A 20,000-nucleotide genomic window follows, 5' to 3' on the forward strand; every position below is an offset into this window, starting at 1 on the left:
GTTCATTCTGATCATCAGGAGAGACGCGGAAACCTTCCCACAAGAGATGGCCTTTAACCAGGGCTTAACACTTTATTCAGGAGTGATTGTGAAGAGGGGAGTCCAGGCTGAGCAGCGGGCCAAGGCGGGGAGGCGTGGAAGAGGCAGGAGGGTCTGGAAGGTAGAGGGAAGGCAGGTGGCTGGCACCTACCGGGAGGTTGGCCCGAAAGGGTGGTGTGAGGCCAAATCCTAGACAGTCCTGAATGCCAGGCTCAGGAATTTAGAAGTGCATCCCTCACAGTGGGAAGCTGACTGAAAGGAAGAGAGGCCGGAAACAGAGTGGAGGCCTGAGAGGGCTGTTGCTGCTACTTACTGTTCCGAGGCTTAGTTGTTTGAAACTCAACAACTGCTCCTTAGGTGCCCTCAGGAGGGCCAGTCACTGCTGGTTGTCTGTGTTCACCAAACCACTTTGTAAGAGGGTTTTCCTCTGAGGGAATACCTCCTAAGCGTGGCTAATTGCCAATTCAAAAATGAAATGCTCAGTTTTCTCTCCCAGTTGTTGCCTTGACATCGGTGTTATGCTTTATTGGACCGTTCACAGGAAGGTTTGAGTACTTTTTCATCAGTTCGTCCCTGTGGTAGTTCTGTGACTTGGCCATGGGAGATGGATTATTTGGTGCTCAAAAGTGTTTATTAGTTTCAAAAGATTGATATGGGTATCTTACTTCCCAGAAATTCACATAGAGAGTTCTAAGCTTAAGGCATTAACATGTAGTAAAATTCAAGCAATATTGAGCTTTACTCTGTTCTAGGCACCCAAGGGGTGTGGGAAGAAAGAGAAGTAAGGCCAAGACCCCTGGGCAGTTAATTGTTCCCATCTGTTTGGTGTAATTTACTTGGGTTATTATACATTTGTCTATCGCAGTGTTTTTTTCTCATCTTCAAGTCTTGTCTTAGTCACTGTGCGTGCCACCCCCTCTCCAACATACCTTTTCCCTCGTTCTGCCTAAATCCTGCTACCTCAGCATCCCAGTCAGGGACCACTTCCTCCTAGAAGCCTTATCCAACTCTGCCCAGCCACAGTCAGTTTAATTCAACAAGTCCTTCTGGAGCAATCTATTGTGCGCAAGGTCTGGTGTGGTTAACTTGGGGACAAGAACTGTGCCTAACTCAGTCTTTATAACCTCAGTACTGAGCATGGTGCTAGACACATAGCCGGGGCTCCAAGGATGTCTCACAGGAAGTAAGGGTCTCACGTTCCCTTGAGGAGGCAATACGTAGACACACACGAAAAACACACAGCAGCACTTGGGGCAACACACATGGCCTGCGGCCTCAGTTCTGTGGGAATTCAGAGGGTGGAGACTGGAAACAGCGGCAGAGAGCGTGTCTCCACTGCTCTACCCATTAGAGTGTGTGCAGTGACTCATTCAGGCACTGTTGCCTGCTGTGGTCAACAGCTGTTCTGGGCCCTGTGGATATGCGAACCTTGATGTCACTCAGATGCTTCTGAGGTGGGGAAAGCATTTCTGGGAGATTTATTTGACTTCTGTGAACAGTCTGGATTAGAGGAATGTCTCACACAGGGGCTGGGGTAGGTCTCTTCCATATTCTCCGAGAGACAGAAGTCCCCTTCACCTGTAGGTTTTGGAACATCCTGTCTTCCTTTCTGAGGATGCTCTAAGCAGGGGTGTATCCCATCCCAGCTGTAATACCACGTGCTCTGCCCAGACTTTGGCTTCTGGCTTGTTTCCAGTAGCCACCAGCTTTGGCTGGACTTGGGGAGTGCTGTCCTGATGTGCTGTAGGCCCTAAGGAAAGCCTGGGCCTTCCTGGAAACTCTGCTGAAACACTGCCAGGCAACTCAATACTGGAAGATATTAGTGGTTTCTTAGATTTGGTTCTTTAAACGCAAAGCCTGGGTAAGTGGTTTATTGAGGAACTGCTGTCAGAAGAAAACAGTAAGGAATTGAGGGGAGCAGGAGGGAGCCAGAGAAGAAGCTGAGAAAATGTTAGCCGAAGTCTAGCCTCAGGTTGGTCCCACGGGGAGCACTGAAGTGTGGGACCATGTAGTTGCCTCACTTTTTTTTCATTTTATTTTATTTTTTAATTTTTATCGGGGTATAGTTGATTTACAATGTCGTGTTAGTTTCAGGTGTACAGCAAAGTGAATCAGTTATATATATATATATATATCCACTCTATTTTAGATTCTTTTCCCATATAGGTCATTACAGAGTATTGAGTAGAGTTCCCTGTGCTATACATTAGGTCCTTATTAGTTATCTATTTTATATAGAGAAGTGTGTCTATGTCAGTCCCAATATCTCCCAATTTATCCCTCCCCTACCCCCTTACCCCCGGTAACGATAAGTTTATTTTCTACATCTGTAACCTATTTCTGTTTTGTAGATAAGTTCGCTTGTACCCTTTTTTTAGATTCCACATATAAGCAATATCATATGATATTTGTCTTTCTCTGTCTGACTTACTCAGTATAACAATCTCTAGATCCCACTTTTTTTGATAGTTACGGGCCACAGGCTGCTCCTGGGGGAAGAGCATCCTCTCCCAGGCATTTCTGAACTGGGTAGTCAAAGGGACCTTCCCCAGAGAAGGGTTCAGTCGTGAGCCATTAGTGACCCACGCTCAGCTGCCCTCAGTCCCCACGGTGGGGGGAGGGAGAGGTAGGCACACTGGCCCTGTGATGTCACCAACAAACCCTCTTCATAAACAGAGGTTAACTTTGTACTTCTTAACCTTAGTGTACCTCTTTCCGTCACACATGGAATTACGCCCCCCCAGGAAGATAGTGGCATAACGTTTGTGTAGAGCTTTAAACTTAAAAAAATCAAGTTTATTTTCTTGCTTCGCTTTATCCCTGTAAGGTAAGTAGGGTGGTTATTGATGCTTTGCAGTTAAGAGTATTGTAATCTGTTAGTAACTTAAGGGCAAGTAGCAGTGTTTCCTCGGGGCACTCTGTTTCATCCTTGCAACAGTTCTCTGAGGTGACTATTGTTGCCCCCCGCCACCCCCAGTTTCCAGGCAGGGAGGTTGTGTGACATGCCTGTGTTCTCAGAGCTGGTGTGCAGTGGACTCTCATATTTAAACCACCTGTTGGACTTCACGCCCCACTTCAGTCCCACCATACCCTGCAGCCTCTGCAATTTAGGCAAAACCAAGGCCAAGGCTCAAGTTTTTGACACCTGCAGTTCCTGAAAAGAGGCCTCTAAGTGTAAATGATGGGGACTATTAGATGTGAAATTTTAAACGTCAGTTGTTTAAAGCTAGCGTAGAGTATCAGGACGAGCTGTCAGAGCTCTGGCGGTGCCACATCAAGGGTAGCCACGTACGTTGATACTTCAGCTGTTCGATTTATATTCATCTTGTGTTCCTGTCTAGATTGACATGATGGCCTGAGGCGCCACGCATTGTATACTGTAATTCTCTTGGTTTTGTTCGTAGTGAGGCATAAATGGATGATGAGGTAGACCTTTCAGAACTTTTCATTAACTTAGTTTGAGACTAACACAGGGTAATAATGTCTCAAGCATCTAGAATGCTTGAGAGGATAGGGTACTCTGGCTCAAGAATTTACTCATTTGGCAAACACTGAGTACTCTCTGTGCCAGACATCATTCAGCTAGACAGTAAGGAGCTGACAATATATAGACAAGTAACTCGTCACCATAGCACAGGCGAAGTCAAGTAGCCAGACTTGAAAAAAATGATGTTTAGAATTAGTTTCATAGTTAATAGTTACGTAGCCCTGTCTTAAAGTAAGATTTCCCAAAGGGAAAATGTTCCTACACTGTGTTCATTAACACAGCCAAATCTTTATTGGAACATCTATTGGACCTAAAGTACTGTAACCCAGTCCCATCACTTGCCAAGTCAACAAGCTTTGAAAGAAGTCTTAGAAAATATGATGGTAACATTATTCCTGTGAAAACACATCTAACATGTCACATGTTATGTGTATGGGTTGTCATGGCGGAGTCAGTTTGGGTTAGGCAAGACAGAAAACATCATTCACTACAGAATGAAAATTAATCAGAAATGTCAGAAGCCAGGTGTGATTCTGGAGAAAGGGGGTATCCAGAAAACATTTACTGAGATCTGATTAAAAAAATATATAAACTTCAATTTGTCCCTGTATCTTTTAAGCAAAGATTTTATGTTGAGGCTGACTCCTTTTTTGTTTAACACAAATTGTAGTTAGAAAGCACAACACTTCAGAACTTCTTGCGAAGTAACTAATATATAGAATAAATGAAATCAGTAGTTAACCTAGCCTATAAGTTCTTAAATAACAAAAGATTTTATCTCAGGCAGATTTCAGATAGGTCTCCCCTCCTTCATCTCATATGCTCCGATTAATCTAGGCCATACCTTTTAAAGTGCACGTTTTGAGTATATGTAACCTTCATCTTCAGATTCTTACTAGTGTATGCTGCTAGAAGGTGCCAGATGCTTGAATATTTCCATAGGGTGCTCTGCATTCTTACGTATTGTTTACTTTGACAAACATTAAGGTATATAGTGTTGCTTTTCCTTTCAAAATATGAATTTGAGTATTTCTTTTTAAATATTTGCCTGGATATACATAGAGCCCTATTTTAATAATATATGATGAACATCAAGGGCAAATAGGATGTGATTTAACCAACATTAGCTTTATAACAAATATGTGTTTTCTTCTATAACAGAGATGCCTACCAAGTTAAAGAATAGATGCACACATTGTCCTGTAAAGTAGTTGTGTACTGTGCGTGCCAGGAATACACACAATACACAGCTACTTTATAAGACAATGTGTACTTATAAAGTATTTGTGTACTCTAGGTACTAGAGATAAATCAATGAACAGCATAGAAAAAGTTCTTACCCTTTTAGAAATTACTTTGTAATGTGAGCTAGGAGGAAGGCAGTATACAAATAAAATAAACAAATATCAGCTGTTAAGTGTTCAGGAAAAAAAAATAAGATTAGCAAGAAGTGGATTGGAATACTACTAATAGTTAATGTTACTAGGAGTGTTATAATTCAAGAAGTTGAATTAAGTTTAAAATTGTCATCACTTCAAGTGTACTAGACTCTACCCCCACCCCCTAGATTTTCTGAATGTATGCACAACAGAGTTCTCTGCCTACCCATCAAGAATTATATCCTACAGAAACTTTCTCTCCCCTTGCTGTACACAATGAAACACTGGAAAAAATATATTAAATTACTGTTTGCAGGCATTGGACCACAGGCAGCTCAGGGCTGTGATTCCCTAAGAGAAGGGAAATGAATGAGGCAACCCCCACCCACCCCCATCCTAAATGACCTGAAGGCAGTTTCCAGGCCCAGGCAGATGGGGAACAACACAGCCCTGTGTTGAAGGGCCAGAGATTACAGTTAAGGCAGCTAGAATTTGTGAAGGACAGTAGCAGAGATGGGAGCTTCATAGGGAGGAAGAGCTCCTGATAGCTGCAGAGGACGATGCCCCTGAGCCCCTGGGTAAGCACTGCTTTGCTCATGTGTGGGGTAAAACTCCACATTGTGGGCAAAGAACCACTGGAAAGCAGTGGGTTGAACCATTTCTGCAGCTCACAAGGGGCTGGGGCTTAGTCCATGTTCCCACTTGCAGAGTAGAAAGACTTCCTAATACAAGGGAAATAGGATAGAGTCTATAGAAGAGAAATAGATAACGAGGCTAAATTATCCCTAGGTCAAAGTCTGCCCTGGACTTGCCCTAAGAAAGCTTAAAAGTAAGCCTTGAGAGAGAAAACTGATCCAAAGTAGCATAACTGCCTGCCAGAACAAGTTCAACACCTTTAACAAAATCTAGCACCCCAAAATATAAAACTCACAGTGTCCAGCATCCAATCCAAAGTTATCAGAAAGGCAGAAAAGCAGTAAAATTATGACCTATACTGAGGCAAGGGTGGTGAGAATCAACCAGTAGAAACAAACCCAGAAATTACAGATGGAATTAATAGACAAGAAGGGTAAAACAACTGCAGTAGTTATATTCCCTGTGATCAAGAGTGTAGAGGAAAACATGAATATGTTGAGGAGAGGAATGGAAGTAAAAGAAGGACCCAACTGAAACTTCCAAAGTGAAAAATGAAGTGTCTAAAGTGAAAAACACACTGGTTGAGGTAACAGCATTTTAGAAACTGAAGAAGAAAAGATCAGTGAACTGGAAAATATAGCAATATAAAGTATTTAGTATAAGGCAGAGAGAGGAAAATGGCTGAAAAAAAGTGAAGAGAGCCACAGTAAAATGTAGAAAAATATCAAGTGGACTCAAACATGTATAATTGGTGTTTTAGAAAAATGGGAGTAGGAAAAGAAAGAAAAGAATGGCCATACACACTACTCTATATAAAAGATAACTAATAAGGACCTACTGTATAGCAGAGGGAACTCTACTCAATACTCTGTAATGGCCTATGTGGGAAAAGAATCTAAAATAGAGTGGGTATATGTATATGTATACCTGATTCACTTTGCTGTATGCCTGAAACTTAACACAACATTGTAAATCAACTATATGCCAATAAAAAAATTTTTTAAAAGCCAGATTTTTTCCAAATTCGATGAAAATGGTAAGTCCAAGATCTAAAATGCCCAATGAACCCCAAAGAGAAGAAACATAAGGAATACTACAGGTAAGACCTATCACAATCAAATTGCTGAAAACTGTTAATAAAATCTTGAAGGCACCCAGAGAAAGAAGAGGCAGTTCCCCTGAACAAAAATAAGAATGAAAAAACGAACCAAAAACAACTTACCAGAAATGCTGCAAAACCGAAAGACAGTGGATTGACATCTTTAAAGTACTGGAAGGAAGGAAGGAGAAAGAAAAAAAAGGGAGACTCTCAATCTAGAATTCTATATCTAGCAAAAATATCTTTCAGAAATGAAAGGAAAGACATATTTCAAACAAACAAAACTGAAAATAGTTATCAATGGCAAATGGCACAACAAGAAATGTTAGTTTTTTTGGCAGAAGAAAAAAGATACCAGAGGGAAATTTGGATTTACACAGAGTACTCTGGACATCGTAAAAATAAGGGTAAATATAAAAGACATTTTAAAAATCTCTTTAAGTGATAATTAACTAGTTAAAGCAAAATTAATAATAATTACAGGGTTTATTATTATATAGAAGTCAAATATATGACAGTAACATCAAGGGCAGGAGGGAGGAATTGTAAGATTTTTGCATTGTTTATCCCAGAAATTTAGGGTTGGTTCATTATTCAAAAATTGGTCGATATATTTCTCCATGTCTCCTGCCATATCCATGGATTGGAAGGTGTGATATTATTGAGATGTCAGTTTTCCCAGAACTTGGTCTATAGATTCAGCAGTTTCAATCAAAATCCCAGATTGCTTTTTCTTTGTAGAAAAAATTATATATGATTATGAAAATTTGTATAAATGCCCTCTCCCAGAGTTGGAAATTGTTTTGTAAAAAAGCAATGAAGTATAATGAAGAGAGTTTTCAGTGCAGTGTAGACTTACCCATTCACTAAGGAAATGACTTACCCTCTCCAAGTCAGTTTCCTTATTTTTCGAAACGGGGATAATTATATCCACATTGTAGTGGTTGTGTGTGCCAGATGATCAAGTAAAATAATATACATGAGAATGCTCTACCTTGAAAAAAGCACTGTATATGCAGAAATCATTACTAATTTGGTTATTATGGTGCAGATGTTTATCTCATTTTATAAATCTGTTTTGAGTTTCTTATTTTTAGAGTGGTATCCAAGCAGAGGATTTTATGCGTTTAGATTGCTAACCTAATTAAACTTAATATATAAATACATGGCTGAAGGGTGCTGACTTTCCTAGTACCATAAATGAGACGCACTTGCTCTGGTCACACAGGTTTATTCTTGAAAAGTTGCTTTGATAGGTGGCATCCATAGGGTTTCCCATTCAGCATAGGCTTCATCCACTAGATAGCAACACATTTGTTTGTTGAATGTATTTATATTGTCTCTTCCCCAAAACCATTAGAGGCAGGGCTGGTTTATTTTAAGCAGCAGTCTTCAGGCAGAGTCCTAAGGCAGATCTGTCCCTTCATTTGTCTTCCTTTAGCTAGACAGCAAGTATAATAACAGAGCATTGACCCTGGTCATTTTTAGCTGCAGTTCTCAGAGTTTTGTTCCTCAGCATCACCTAAGGAATACACATTGTGTTATCTACTTCATGGATAGATCTTTTCATCAATAGTAATAATCTTATTGACTTAATAACCAAGTCAGATCTGAATTCCCAGTGCACTCAGTATCAAGCCATTTTACTCTCTCATTGATTTTTTGATTATGTGTAAATGGATTATCTACAGATTTTTCACGTCAGACTTTTTTCTGAGATATCCCTTACCCCCTATTCTTGTCCTTCAGCCCTTAACTTCTCAAGGAATGTAAACAATTTTAATAATAGCTGAGGTTGGGTAGGGGGTGATAATGATAATTCTTCTCCCTACGTAGAATGTATACTTAACAGTGAAAAGTGGCATTTGAAATCTGTGCCACTGCTTTCCTCTTTTACCAGATTTGTAAGGTTTTAGTAACACACAGAAGGACGTGGTTAGTTGGTCTTGGGGCTGAGCCTCAAGCAAGTGTCTTGCTCCTGACCTGACATTCTTTCCATTGTCACATTATGTCCCAGTGCTGTCATTGACCCCACTTGATTCTTGTTATATAATATCCCTGATTTCTTTGGATGATATTCTCACCAAATATAGCCAGATTGTAAAAGTCTTAAGATAGAATATGCACAGAGGAAAATATTTTTGTGTTCAAGACCTTTCATCCATTTTTGTTAGTGACTCATTTCATCTGGTGCTTGTTCAAAAGATTATTGCACTATGCTAGATGCTTAGATTTTTTTGCCCAAGGACTTCATAATCTAGTGACCCAAGATTTCTTTACTTACTCCAAATTTCTTTTACACATACACCTAACAGACAAATATTGATAAACATGCAGGCACTCAGGATGTAGAATTTGTATGATCCTTTACTGAAAAAATTACCAGAAGACAAATTTCAGCCAAATAGGAGGTGAATGGAGAATTGTTGGCAAAGAGACTGGCATCTAGATGTTGAATTAAGCACTTTCTGTAGGACTAAAATCAAAGTAAAAGTGATTGTCACAAAATAGAATATAAATGTTTAAAATTCTGCAGTGTAGAAATAACAAATAAAGAAATAAAAGGTCAGAGAGGAAGAGGAGAAAAGGTGAAAAGTGCTGTATGCATGCTAATATCCTCAGATTTTATAGCTGGGAGATAAAAACTATCATTTAAAACAGAAAGATATAAGTATCTTTAATGGTTTTTTAAAAAGCAAACAGCAGTAAACATTGTAAAATCAATTAAAAGTGTGTGTAGGAGGATGGTAGAGAGGAAATGAAAATATTCTCATTTATCATTGCCCTTATTAGAGAGTTAGTGAGTGTAACCATATTTATATAGTTGTATACGTAAAAGTAACCACAAAAATAGAAATATAAGCCTTCTAAGTAATCATGTGAATTACAGAACATAAGGCAAAGAAAGCACAGACCATAATGTGAAAGATTTTTTAAAAGGATACTACAGAAGCTCAGAAATTAATTTTAAAAAACTACCACTTACAGTAGCATCAAAAATGTGAAATACGATCTTCATTATTTTCAGATGCCATATTTGCACATTCACCTACTTACTAAAATTCATTGGTGTCCCCAAAACCAATACGTACGGCACATTCACAGCCATTTGTGGGGATGAGCAGCATATGGTGAAAAATTTGAGTTGCCACTTGAGGTTGAACAAAATGACACTCTGCCTGTTTGACAATTAATTATTTGTAAGAAGTGTGTATTAAACAAGGTGTCTTTAAACAGAAACACATATAAAACAAGGTTATGTATTGATCAGCTGACAAAAATGTTGTGATCCACGACTCACAGGAACCTTACCCTGTATTTCTCCGAGGTATTCATGAATTCACTGTTTGCAGCAACTTTATAGAACATAACTATGGTGAATAACAAGAATCAACTGTACTTAAGGATGAAGCTAACAAAAGATGTGCAAGACTTGCACGCTAAACAATACAAAACACTGCTGAGAGTTGTACCACATCTCCAAATATATGAAGAGATAGTCCATGTTCGTAGATCAGGAAACTCAGTATTGGTGTCAGTTCTTCCCAAATTCATTTGTAAATTCAACACACTCCCTATCAAAATTCCAGCAGGCTTTTTAATTTTTTTTTTTTTTTTTTTTTTTTTTTTTTTCTTTTTTGCTGTACGCGGGCCTCTCACTGCCGTGGCCTCTCCCGTTGTGGAGCACAGGCTCCGGACGCGCAGGTCCAGCGGCCATGGCTCACGGGCCCAGCCGCTCCGCGGCATGTGGGATCTTCCCGGACCGGGGCACGAACCCGTGTCCCCTGCATCGGCAGGCGGACTCTCAACCACTGCGCCACCAGGGAAGCCCTGGCACTCTCTTTTGAGAGACAGAAAGAACATTAATTCCATCTACTCCCAAGGAGAGAAACTACACAGGGTGCTGCTGTTTTCAAAAACACATTCATTAGATTTAGTCCAGTGCTGTGTGGCACAGGAACAGTAACTGTGGTTCTGTAACAGTCAGCATCCTGGACGTCTAGACAAGGGCGATTGTCAAACTCTTGAGTAATTTGGTTCTAAGATATAGTAATAGAAAATATGGTGTGGATTTGGAGAAAAGGAATTTCATTTCATTGGAAACTCAGATTCACACACACACATATAACATCCCCTTAAATGAGGCTAGCTCTCGTTTAGTAAGGCATGCCCCATTAATGTACATGCTGTGTGTGGTTTGTCAAAGTTGTCCATCATAGCTTCCAACACATCTGGTTGTTTTCTTCTCCTGTCTTCCTAGTATCTCTTCTATTCCTGCTCCAAATGCGTAAGGACTAAAAATTGTCCATGTGACATGCTTTGTCTTCTCTGAAAGGCTTTGAATGCTTTACAGATGCCTTTTATATGTTGATCTATAAATATTAATTTTAAATACGAATACAAAATTTTCTTCTCAGTCATCCGACAACTGAAGATTATCATAGTAAAAATATATATTTGTTCTAACCACAGACAGCCTCTTAATATGCATTCAGGACCTCATGAAAGTGCCATCAGAAACACAACCCCTGCTGTCTGTAAAGGCACCATGCTACCTATACCTGTACCATGCCCTGGGGCATAGGTAAGGTGAACACACAAATCACCGTGATGACTTACGTGATAAGTCACATAAGACAGAAAAGATGCTCTGGCACCAATAGGCCTTGAAAACTGATTGGTCCAGTTGTTTTTAGTTGTGTAGCTAACTACTGCAACACTTAGTGGCTTAGCAAAAACCATTTGATTTTATTGATAATTTTGTGGGTCAGGAATTTGGGAAGAGCTCCCACGGCAGTGTCTCTGATCCACGTGGCAAATGCTGGGGCAACTGGCACTGGAGGGTCCATTTCCAAGGTGGCTCCTTCACTCACATGTCTGGGTCTTGCTTCTCCGTGGCCTCCCTATCCCCACATGGCATTTCAGTCTCCAAGGCCCTCCTCGTAGCTTGGGCTTCTTGTAGTGTGGTGGCTTCCAAGTAGTTAGGTGTCGTTATATGGCAGCTCAGAACTCCAAGAGCAAGTGTTTGAGGGCAGCAAGGGGAAGCTGCAAGCCTCCAAGTCCCGTCTGTCACTTCTGCTGCATTCTGTTGGTCAAGCAAGTTACTAAGGGCAGCCCAGGGTCAAGGGAAGATGAATTAGATTACACCTAATAATCTCCAAAGTAGAAAGTTAGGGGCTATAAAGGAGCTGGTTGTAAAACTCCTTTGGGGAATAAATCAGTTTTGTAATTACTGGTTGCCCAACAACTACTTTGTATTTGAGGAGAAAAAGTGAAATGTTGCACATTGTTTATTCTACTTTGTATTTGATTTGTGCCTTAATGCAGTAAAATCAGTGAGCTTGGCTTTGACTCACGATTAGATTTTAAGTATGAATGACGGTAATAATTAACTGTATCTGGACAACAGTGACAAGAGAGGGCTGAGAGATGACACGTAGGTTTTAAGTATGAGTGATTAGAATATGGTTTCACTATTGACTGAAAGAGGAAACCCAGGAGGAGAAAAAGTTTGTACTGAACAATGTAATGATGCTTTACACTGCAAGTAGCAAAATACCCAACCAAAAGCACCCTAAAACCCCTCATTTTTCTCACAGAAGTAGTCAGGGGCAGACAGTTTCCGATTTGGTTCAACTCAAAGATGTTGGGGCCCAGTGTGCTTCTCTGAGAGTCTTTTGACCTTCCTTTCCTGTTGCCTGATGGCCACCTCAGCTCCAGATATCCCTCAATCATCATTCATTTCTTCTATTAACAGAGGAAAGGAAAGGATCTTTCTTTGATGTCTCCCATTCCAGGAGCTCCACACCAGATTTCTCCTAAGTCCCACCGGTCAGGATTGGGTCACCTTTCCACATGCTCGCTTCAGAGGAGGCTGGGAGAGCTGCTCTTTTCATTTTCAGGCTTTGTCATGGGTAGCTAGCTCAGCTAGCAGGGTGAAGGGCATTAGGTAGGCAACCAACGATGTCTGCCTTGGTGATGAATTCCATTTTCTCTCCCTACACAGTTGATAAAGGCTCACTTAGCAGCCTTATGGAGCTTGAATTAAATGAGCTAACTCATAACTGTAATAAGTTAGTATTTTCTAGAAGCCAGTTAGTTTCTGATCGGGCTTTCTCCCTTTTTTACTTTGTGATTGAACACTAACCCCACAGCTTCTTAATAAAAGATTAGAGTATTTTACTTATACTTGTAAAAATTGATTGAAAGCTCTTTGACTTCCATGAATACATGTACCTATCTCATTATGCATCTTGCAGGATTGCCTTTCTGGTATCATTACGTTTTATGTATCTTTTTAAGTGCCCTATATATGTACATAGGGGTTTATAAGAGGAAGAAAATTCTGCAGACCTTGTGAACCATGTTTGTTTTAAAGTCTGGAGGCTTGGAGGACTCTGTCAGTTAGTTGAAGTTGAACAAGGACAACCAGTTCTAGCTGTTCCCCTGAATGACAGAGAATGGCTCAGCTGAGCCGCACCTGTGGCACAAGTAGAGTAACCCTAAGAAAGCATCTTCAACTGGGAAGACAGTGTCCTGGCTCAGAAAGGGCCTTGGTTTGGGCACCTGGGTGGGGCAGTGCTGAACTTCCTAAACGGGATAAAGTTGGAATCTTTCCTTCTCTGGATCTGTAATTGTGTCTAATTTGTAATTGTCCAATCGTGATATTTTTAACCCCATAAAATTCACACGTAATACATTTGAGCTGAGGGTGTCAGTGTTGGTACCGTTGCTGGTGAAAGGTAAGGGAGCAGTTGAGAAGACCCAAGGAAAGAAGCTCCAAGTCTCACCTTGAATCTGTTGCAGTCCATTCACTCATCTGACTTTCCTTGAAAGCCTGCCACGCCCTCACTGCCGGGGGTGGAGACAACCGAAGACCAGACCTGCCTTTGAGCATGGTAGCGACGAAAGAGGGAGTCAGCAACCCTGGCTTCTCATCACAGTAGGAAAGCAAATACGGCCAATCAGTATTGTCTGCTAGGCAAGTTGGTTGGGCCGGCTCTCCTCACCATTTTAAAGCGCTCGGTCCCCATATTTGAACTAGTGTAGTGAAATCTCACTATGTTACAGTACTTGTGTTGGTACTGAACTGCAGTGAGTGCCAAGAGAAGGCCTTACCTACTCTCCTTTCTGATATTTCGGAAATAGATTTCAAAGCAACTTGGTGCCTTGGGGAGATGTTTATTTCCAAAATAACCTGAAATGATCGACTCAAGTCCGTGAATCTGTAATTTACTAGAAGCTGTATTTCCAAGAGCCATATTTTAAATATTAAAATTATTGCTGAAAAATTGATACTTCTAACCCAAAAGAAGCTTAATGCCTCATATACTTGCCAGATGGAAAGCAAAAATTGAGGTCAAGCTTAAACTCTCCTCTTACCTTCCTCCAAATCCCCCAGATCTGGCCCCACTGTAGACTTTAAATACGCAAACAAGGTCATGTGAGCCCTAATTCATGGCATCGAAGGAAAGTGGGCGCCTCTCCATTTATTTCTGAGGAGCCCGGAGGTGGCCTGGATTTCCACTGCCCCCTTTTGCTCCAAACCCCAGTCCTGGCTTAAATCCCAGTCTTCTGGGGCCAGCTCATCTCCATGCTTCTCCCCACTGTGGGTGCAGACTGTTGGCCTCTTTGCAGGAGGGCCTCCCCTCCCAGCTTAGCACTGACAGAGGGAGACCACCGCCGGACTGGAAGTGACTTTGGTGGGTCACACCGATTCTGAAGTTCCTCAGCCGTCCTGCCACAGGGGAGTTCATCACCTGCTGCTCAGAGCCCCCTCCACCTTCTGGGACTTGTTTCTCCCTGTAGGATCTCTGTTCCCACTTCTCCATCTTCCCCAAATCCAGAGGTTTCTAAAATGTAGTGCATAGTTAAGATGTTCCTATTCAAAAAGTCTCAGAAAATGTGTTTTCTTATCCTTCAAAGGGTTCACCTTTCCTAACTCTGCTGATCCACGTTTAAACCACGTTTCTAAAACTGGCGGAAGTTTGAAATTGTAATTTGTCTTTAAATGGGCTCAACATTCAAGGTCACCTGGATCCGGCGTTCAAGGCCTCGGGGTCCCCATGCTTTCTTCCCTGTTGAGGGTGGCCGGGCAGGGGCTGGCCAAGGTCTTTGTGCTCCTTTGGCTCTGGGCGGTTCCCAGGTATGGCACTGGGCTCGCTCTCCCTATAAATAGTCTTATTCATGCTTATGACAGTCTGGGCCACAAGGGTAGTTTTAGAATAAAACACTCTAGAAGAATTGGGCAACTTAGGGCCTGTAAAATGCATATTTCTGGGGCTTCCCAGAGTGGCATGGAAGCTGCACTAGGTCGTGGGGTGAGCACAGCAGATCTTCCTGGGGCGTTGATTTCCCAGCAAACTTGTTTAAATATTGAAAATGTTTAAACGTTAAAACTACAGGCATGTTGAGGAGTAGAATACAAAATTTAGACTAATTTCAAGGTAAGAGGTTTCAAGCGTGAGAAGCTTCACTTCTATATTGCTTTCCCAGACATCTCCAGGGGCTCACATAACTCTCTTCCAGTTAAGGCAGCCGTGGTGGAAGATTGAGAAACACAGTACTTAAGAGGGTACCATCATACAAAAATGTCTAACTTTTTTAAAGGTGTTCTGTTCTGACACTTAACTCCTTCTTTTGCAGATAACTGGCAAACTACAGACATTCTTATTTTGTGTAGTGTGTGTGCTAAGAAAGTTGTGTTTGAGTTGGTGCACTTGTAAATGGAAAACTCTTAAGTGCAACAGATACTTTTTAAGGAACTGTAAAATAAGTTATTGTACAAATAATCACCCCCCTGGTTATCAGTTTTGTAAGTTTGAGTTTAATAAAATTATTTTTAAGTGGGTTTTTTCACTTAACTATGAAGATAAACAAGCATCCACTTACCTTAAACTGGAAATAATTCTTTATTAGTTTGACTTTCAAAATATGTCACTTATATCAGTACCACTGAATTTATGTGACTCAGACCAATGAAAATTTCAGATTATATTTGTTACTGGAGTTGAGTAGTCTAAGAAGTATTTTCTTAGCTTCCTAATCATATTAAATGTATAAATAATTATTATTTCTAATACTTGCATTATCTTAATGAAGCGTGTACAATAAAACATCATTTCAACCATGAAGTTCCTGAGGGCAGATGATTGAAGAATCATGAGATTAACCAGGCTAACTTCAAAGTTGATTTGGAATGTTGTACTATTTATTACTCTAAGCAATTATATTAGTCAAATATAAATGTTCAGAGTACATTTTCATTAGGTGCTATAGGTATGTCCAGCTACTTCCAAATGCTGTCTTAGTCTTTCTTGGTCTTCATACAGTGTGATTGTTCAATAAATGTTTAATAGATAGGCTTATTAAAGTTTAATTTATTATACTTAATGTAAAAGAATGGAAATGAAGATAGGTTAAAGTTGAATGGACAGGGTAATTGAAATAATTTGGAGTATAATTTAAATAAACTTCTTTGTTAATTTGGAAATTTTAAAGTATGTGACCACAACGTAAAATGGGTTGAAATATATCACTGTGGAGGAAATAAGAACATCATCATATTATTGGTTTCTGGATTCTTTGAAAAAGACTATTCGCTTTAGTCTAGTCTAAAAGTAGAGGCGATAAAACTAACTTAGCTACCTTATTTATGAGCTCAATAAATATCTGGGTTAAGCAAGTGCTTATACAAGTTTTCAATAAGATGTAGAACAGAGTATAAGTATGATTATCATTGGCTAAAATAGTGCATTATTATATGGAAGTTTTTATAGAATTTTACTTTTTTTCAATGATTTGTTTACTCTCATAATCTCCATCATGTAGGAAAAATACTATTACAAAATGTTCCTGACTTATCCGTTTCAATGTGAAATAAATTAAGAAATTTTAAATCATATTAGTCTGAAAATTCTGTCCCTGAGTTAAGGTAACATGGAGAAAGTATATGTTTTTCTAGGACTATGATTAAATCAGGTCTTGGAAACTAGTGAGTTAACTTTGATTTGGCTTAAGTAAAATATTGTTCATATTAAGGATGAATATTTGATAAACCCAGTATTATGACTGCTGGCTCCTCTGTAATTCAGGGCACAGCAGGGACAGGCTCTTACCATTAGGAAAATGCTGGCTTGTGTTGGGGTTTTGCTGGTAGAGTGATGTCTCTTAACTACAAACAGAATTGTGGTAAGTTGTTGAAATGAAATTCTAACAAATTTTTATATTTTTTATTTCATTATTAGGCTATCAGCTGCAAAGGTCAACACAGCATATCATACACTCTGTCAAGGAATCAGACTGTGGTGGTCGAGTACACACATGATAAAGATACGGATATGTTTCAGGTAACATCTTTCTTTTTTCCATGGAAATTTTTAGCACATTTTTCCTTAGATTCTTTATTTTGATATGTAGTCAGAACTTCTAGCACAGTAGTGTTTGGTGATGTCCAAGGGGAAAAAGGTGAGGATAATATTTAAATTGTTCCTATTTGGTTTTCAAAAGACTAAGAAAACACTTAATTCTAAAAATGCAGAAACATTATAAAGACTACATTCTCAGATCTCAGTGCAATAAAAAAGAGACTCTAAAAACAAGAACAAACATTTTTAGAGCCAGCTACTTTTAAAAGTTAACGTGTTCAAAGTACTTCCTAAATAACACTTGAACCAAAGAGGACATCAAAACTACAATTATAGGCCTTTTAAAAAATAACTGTGGAAACATTTAATAGCATAACTCATGAGATGTGACTGATGTTGTACTCGGAAGAAAATGTAAACACTTTTAAGTGCTTTTATTATTTGGAAGGAAGGAAGAAACTCAAGGAACTAAACATTGATCAGAAAAAGTTCCTTTTAAAAAATGACAGTAAGAAAGTAGAGGACAGTTTGAGAAGGATAGGTGTTAACTCTTCTCTAAACGTTTGATTTCCCCTGTGAAGCCATCTGGTCCTGGACTTTTGTTTGTTGGGAGTTTTTTAATCAGTTTCAATTTCAGTACTTGTGATTAGTCTGTTCATATTTTCTGTTTCTTCCTGGATCAGTCTTCGAAGGTTGTACCTTTCTAAGAATTTGTCCATTTCTTCCAGGCTGTCCATTTTGTTGGCATAGAGTTGCTTGTAGTCGTCTCTTGGGATGCTCTGTATTTCTGTGGTGTCCGTTTTACCTTCTTCTTCATTTCTAATTTTACTGATCTGAGTCCTCTCCCTTTTTTTCCTGATGAGTCTGGCTAAAGGCTTATCAATTTTGTTTATCTTCTCAAAGAACCAGCTTTTAGTTTCATTGATCTTTGCTATTGTTTCCTTTGTTTCTATTTCATTTATTTCTGCTCTGATCTTTATGATTTCTCTCCTTCTACTAACTTTGGGTTTTGTTTGTTCTTCTTTCTCTAGTTGCTTTAGGTGTAAGGTCAGGTTGTTTATTTGAGATGTTGCTTGTTTCCTGAGGTAAGATAGTATTGCTGTAAACTTCCCTCTTAGAACTGCTTTTGCTGCATCCCATAGGTTTTAGATTGTTGTGTTTTCGTTGTCATTTGTCTCCAGGTATTTTTTTTTATTTCCTCTTTGATTTCTTGATTTATCCATTGGCTGTTTAGTAACATGTTGTTTAGCTCCATGTGTTAGTGTTTTTTTACAGTTTTTTTCCTGTAGTTGATTTCTAATCTCATAGTGTTGTGATTAGAAAAGATGCCTGATATGATTTCAGTTTTCTTAAATTTACTGAGGCTTGATTTGTGACCCACGATGTGATCTATCCTGGAGAATGTCCGTGTGCACTTGAGAAGAAAGTGTATTCTGCTGCTTTCAGATGGAATGTCCTATAGAAATAAACTATACTCCAATAAAAATTTTAAAGAAAGAAAGGACAGGTTCAAGAATAGTTTTAGTGGTATATAATTGAAAGTCCAGAAACACATCAAAAGAAAGCAGAAGGAAGGAAATAATAAAGGAAAAAAATTATCAATTAATTTTAAAAGGAGGGAATTAATAATATATCCAAGATTTGGTACTTTTTTTTTTCAATTGAAGTATAGTTGATTTACAGTGTTGTGTTAGGTTCAGGTGTACAGCAAAGTGATTCAGTTATACATGTATATACACCCAGAAATATATTCTTTTTTCAGATTCTTTTCCATTATAAGTAATTACAACGTATTGAGTATAGTTCCCTGTGCTATACAGTAGGTCTTTGTTGGTTAGCTGTTTTATATATAGTAGCGTATATATGTTAATTCCAAACTCCTATTTTATCCCTCCCCCTGCTTTCCCCTTTGGTAACAAGTTTGTCTTCTATATCTGTGAGTCTGTTCAAGATTTGGTACTTTAAAACAACAGGAAATTAAAATTAAGGCTAATAAACGGAAAAAGCAAACACAAATTCAACCAGGAGGCTTTGCATTTCTATATGGAGAGTTAAATTATTAAATAAATGATGTTGAAACAAATGTCAAAAAAGTATCGTAGATACATCAAAAAGGGGAAATAGGGAACTCCCTGGTGATCCAGTGGTTAGGACTTGGCTCTTTCACTGTTGGGGCCCAGGTTCAATCCCTGGTCGGGGAAATAAGATCCCGCCAGCCATGTGGTGGGGGCAGAAAAAGGTGGGGGTCGGGGGGATAAATAGTTCTGAAAAATAAGAAAACCTGCCCAGCCTCGCTTATAAAAACAGAAATGTGAATTCAGATCACACAGAGGTACCATTTTTCACTTACCAGATTGGCAGAAATCCAAAAGGTTTTGTCAGAGGTGTGGGGAAGCAGATGCTCTCCTACATCCTATAAATTAGTCTGACCTCTATGGGGCAGTGACTTGGAAATACCTATGAAAAATACACAGTGCTTGCACTCTGACTCAGCTTTTCTTTCTAAAGCTCTCCTCTTTCTAGAGATTTACCCCCGAGATACCCCTACATACATCCAAAATGACATTTTTACCAGCTTATTGCTTGCAGCATGGTTTAATGGTATAAGATTGCAAACAACCTAAATGTCCTTTAGTAGAGGACCAGTTTAGTAAACTCAGGTACAGCCATGCAGTGGAGGCCTCCAAGGCTGTACGGCAGAACTAGGAAAAGCTCACACAGCCTCATACAGTCACAAAAAGAGCTCCAAACATATTTAATGAATTAAAATTAATGATTAAATATATTGAGGCTTTGATAGTATTATATTCAATTAAGGTTACTTAATGTTAATAAATTAATATTATTAAACATATTAAATAGCATATTAATTACTAGACAGCAAATTAGTACAGTTAAATGATTTAAATATGCTTATATGCTTGAAAAGTCTCCAAAAGGATAAACAAGACATTACTAATAGAGCAGTGGTTTTTGTGGGGAAGAGAACTGGG

The 20,000-nt window shown here is 39.3% G+C and overlaps 1 protein-coding gene across 1 annotated transcript in view; it reads left to right on the forward strand.

Annotated features, from left to right (window-relative positions):
* PELI2 (pellino E3 ubiquitin protein ligase family member 2) overlaps positions 1 to 20,000 on the forward strand; it is a 142,437-nt gene that overhangs the window by 101,741 nt on the left and 20,696 nt on the right. Inside the window, exon 2 of the mRNA XM_007447948.1 lies at positions 16,888 to 16,989. Within this exon, the coding sequence (XP_007448010.1) occupies positions 16,981 to 16,989 (9 nt within the window). The 5' untranslated portion in view covers positions 16,888 to 16,980. The remainder of the gene's footprint in view (positions 1 to 16,887; positions 16,990 to 20,000) is intronic.

This window comes from Lipotes vexillifer, unplaced genomic scaffold, assembly GCF_000442215.2.
Source record: "Lipotes vexillifer unplaced genomic scaffold, Lipotes_vexillifer_v1.1 scaffold221, whole genome shotgun sequence".
Lineage (NCBI taxonomy): Eukaryota > Metazoa > Chordata > Mammalia > Artiodactyla > Lipotidae > Lipotes > Lipotes vexillifer.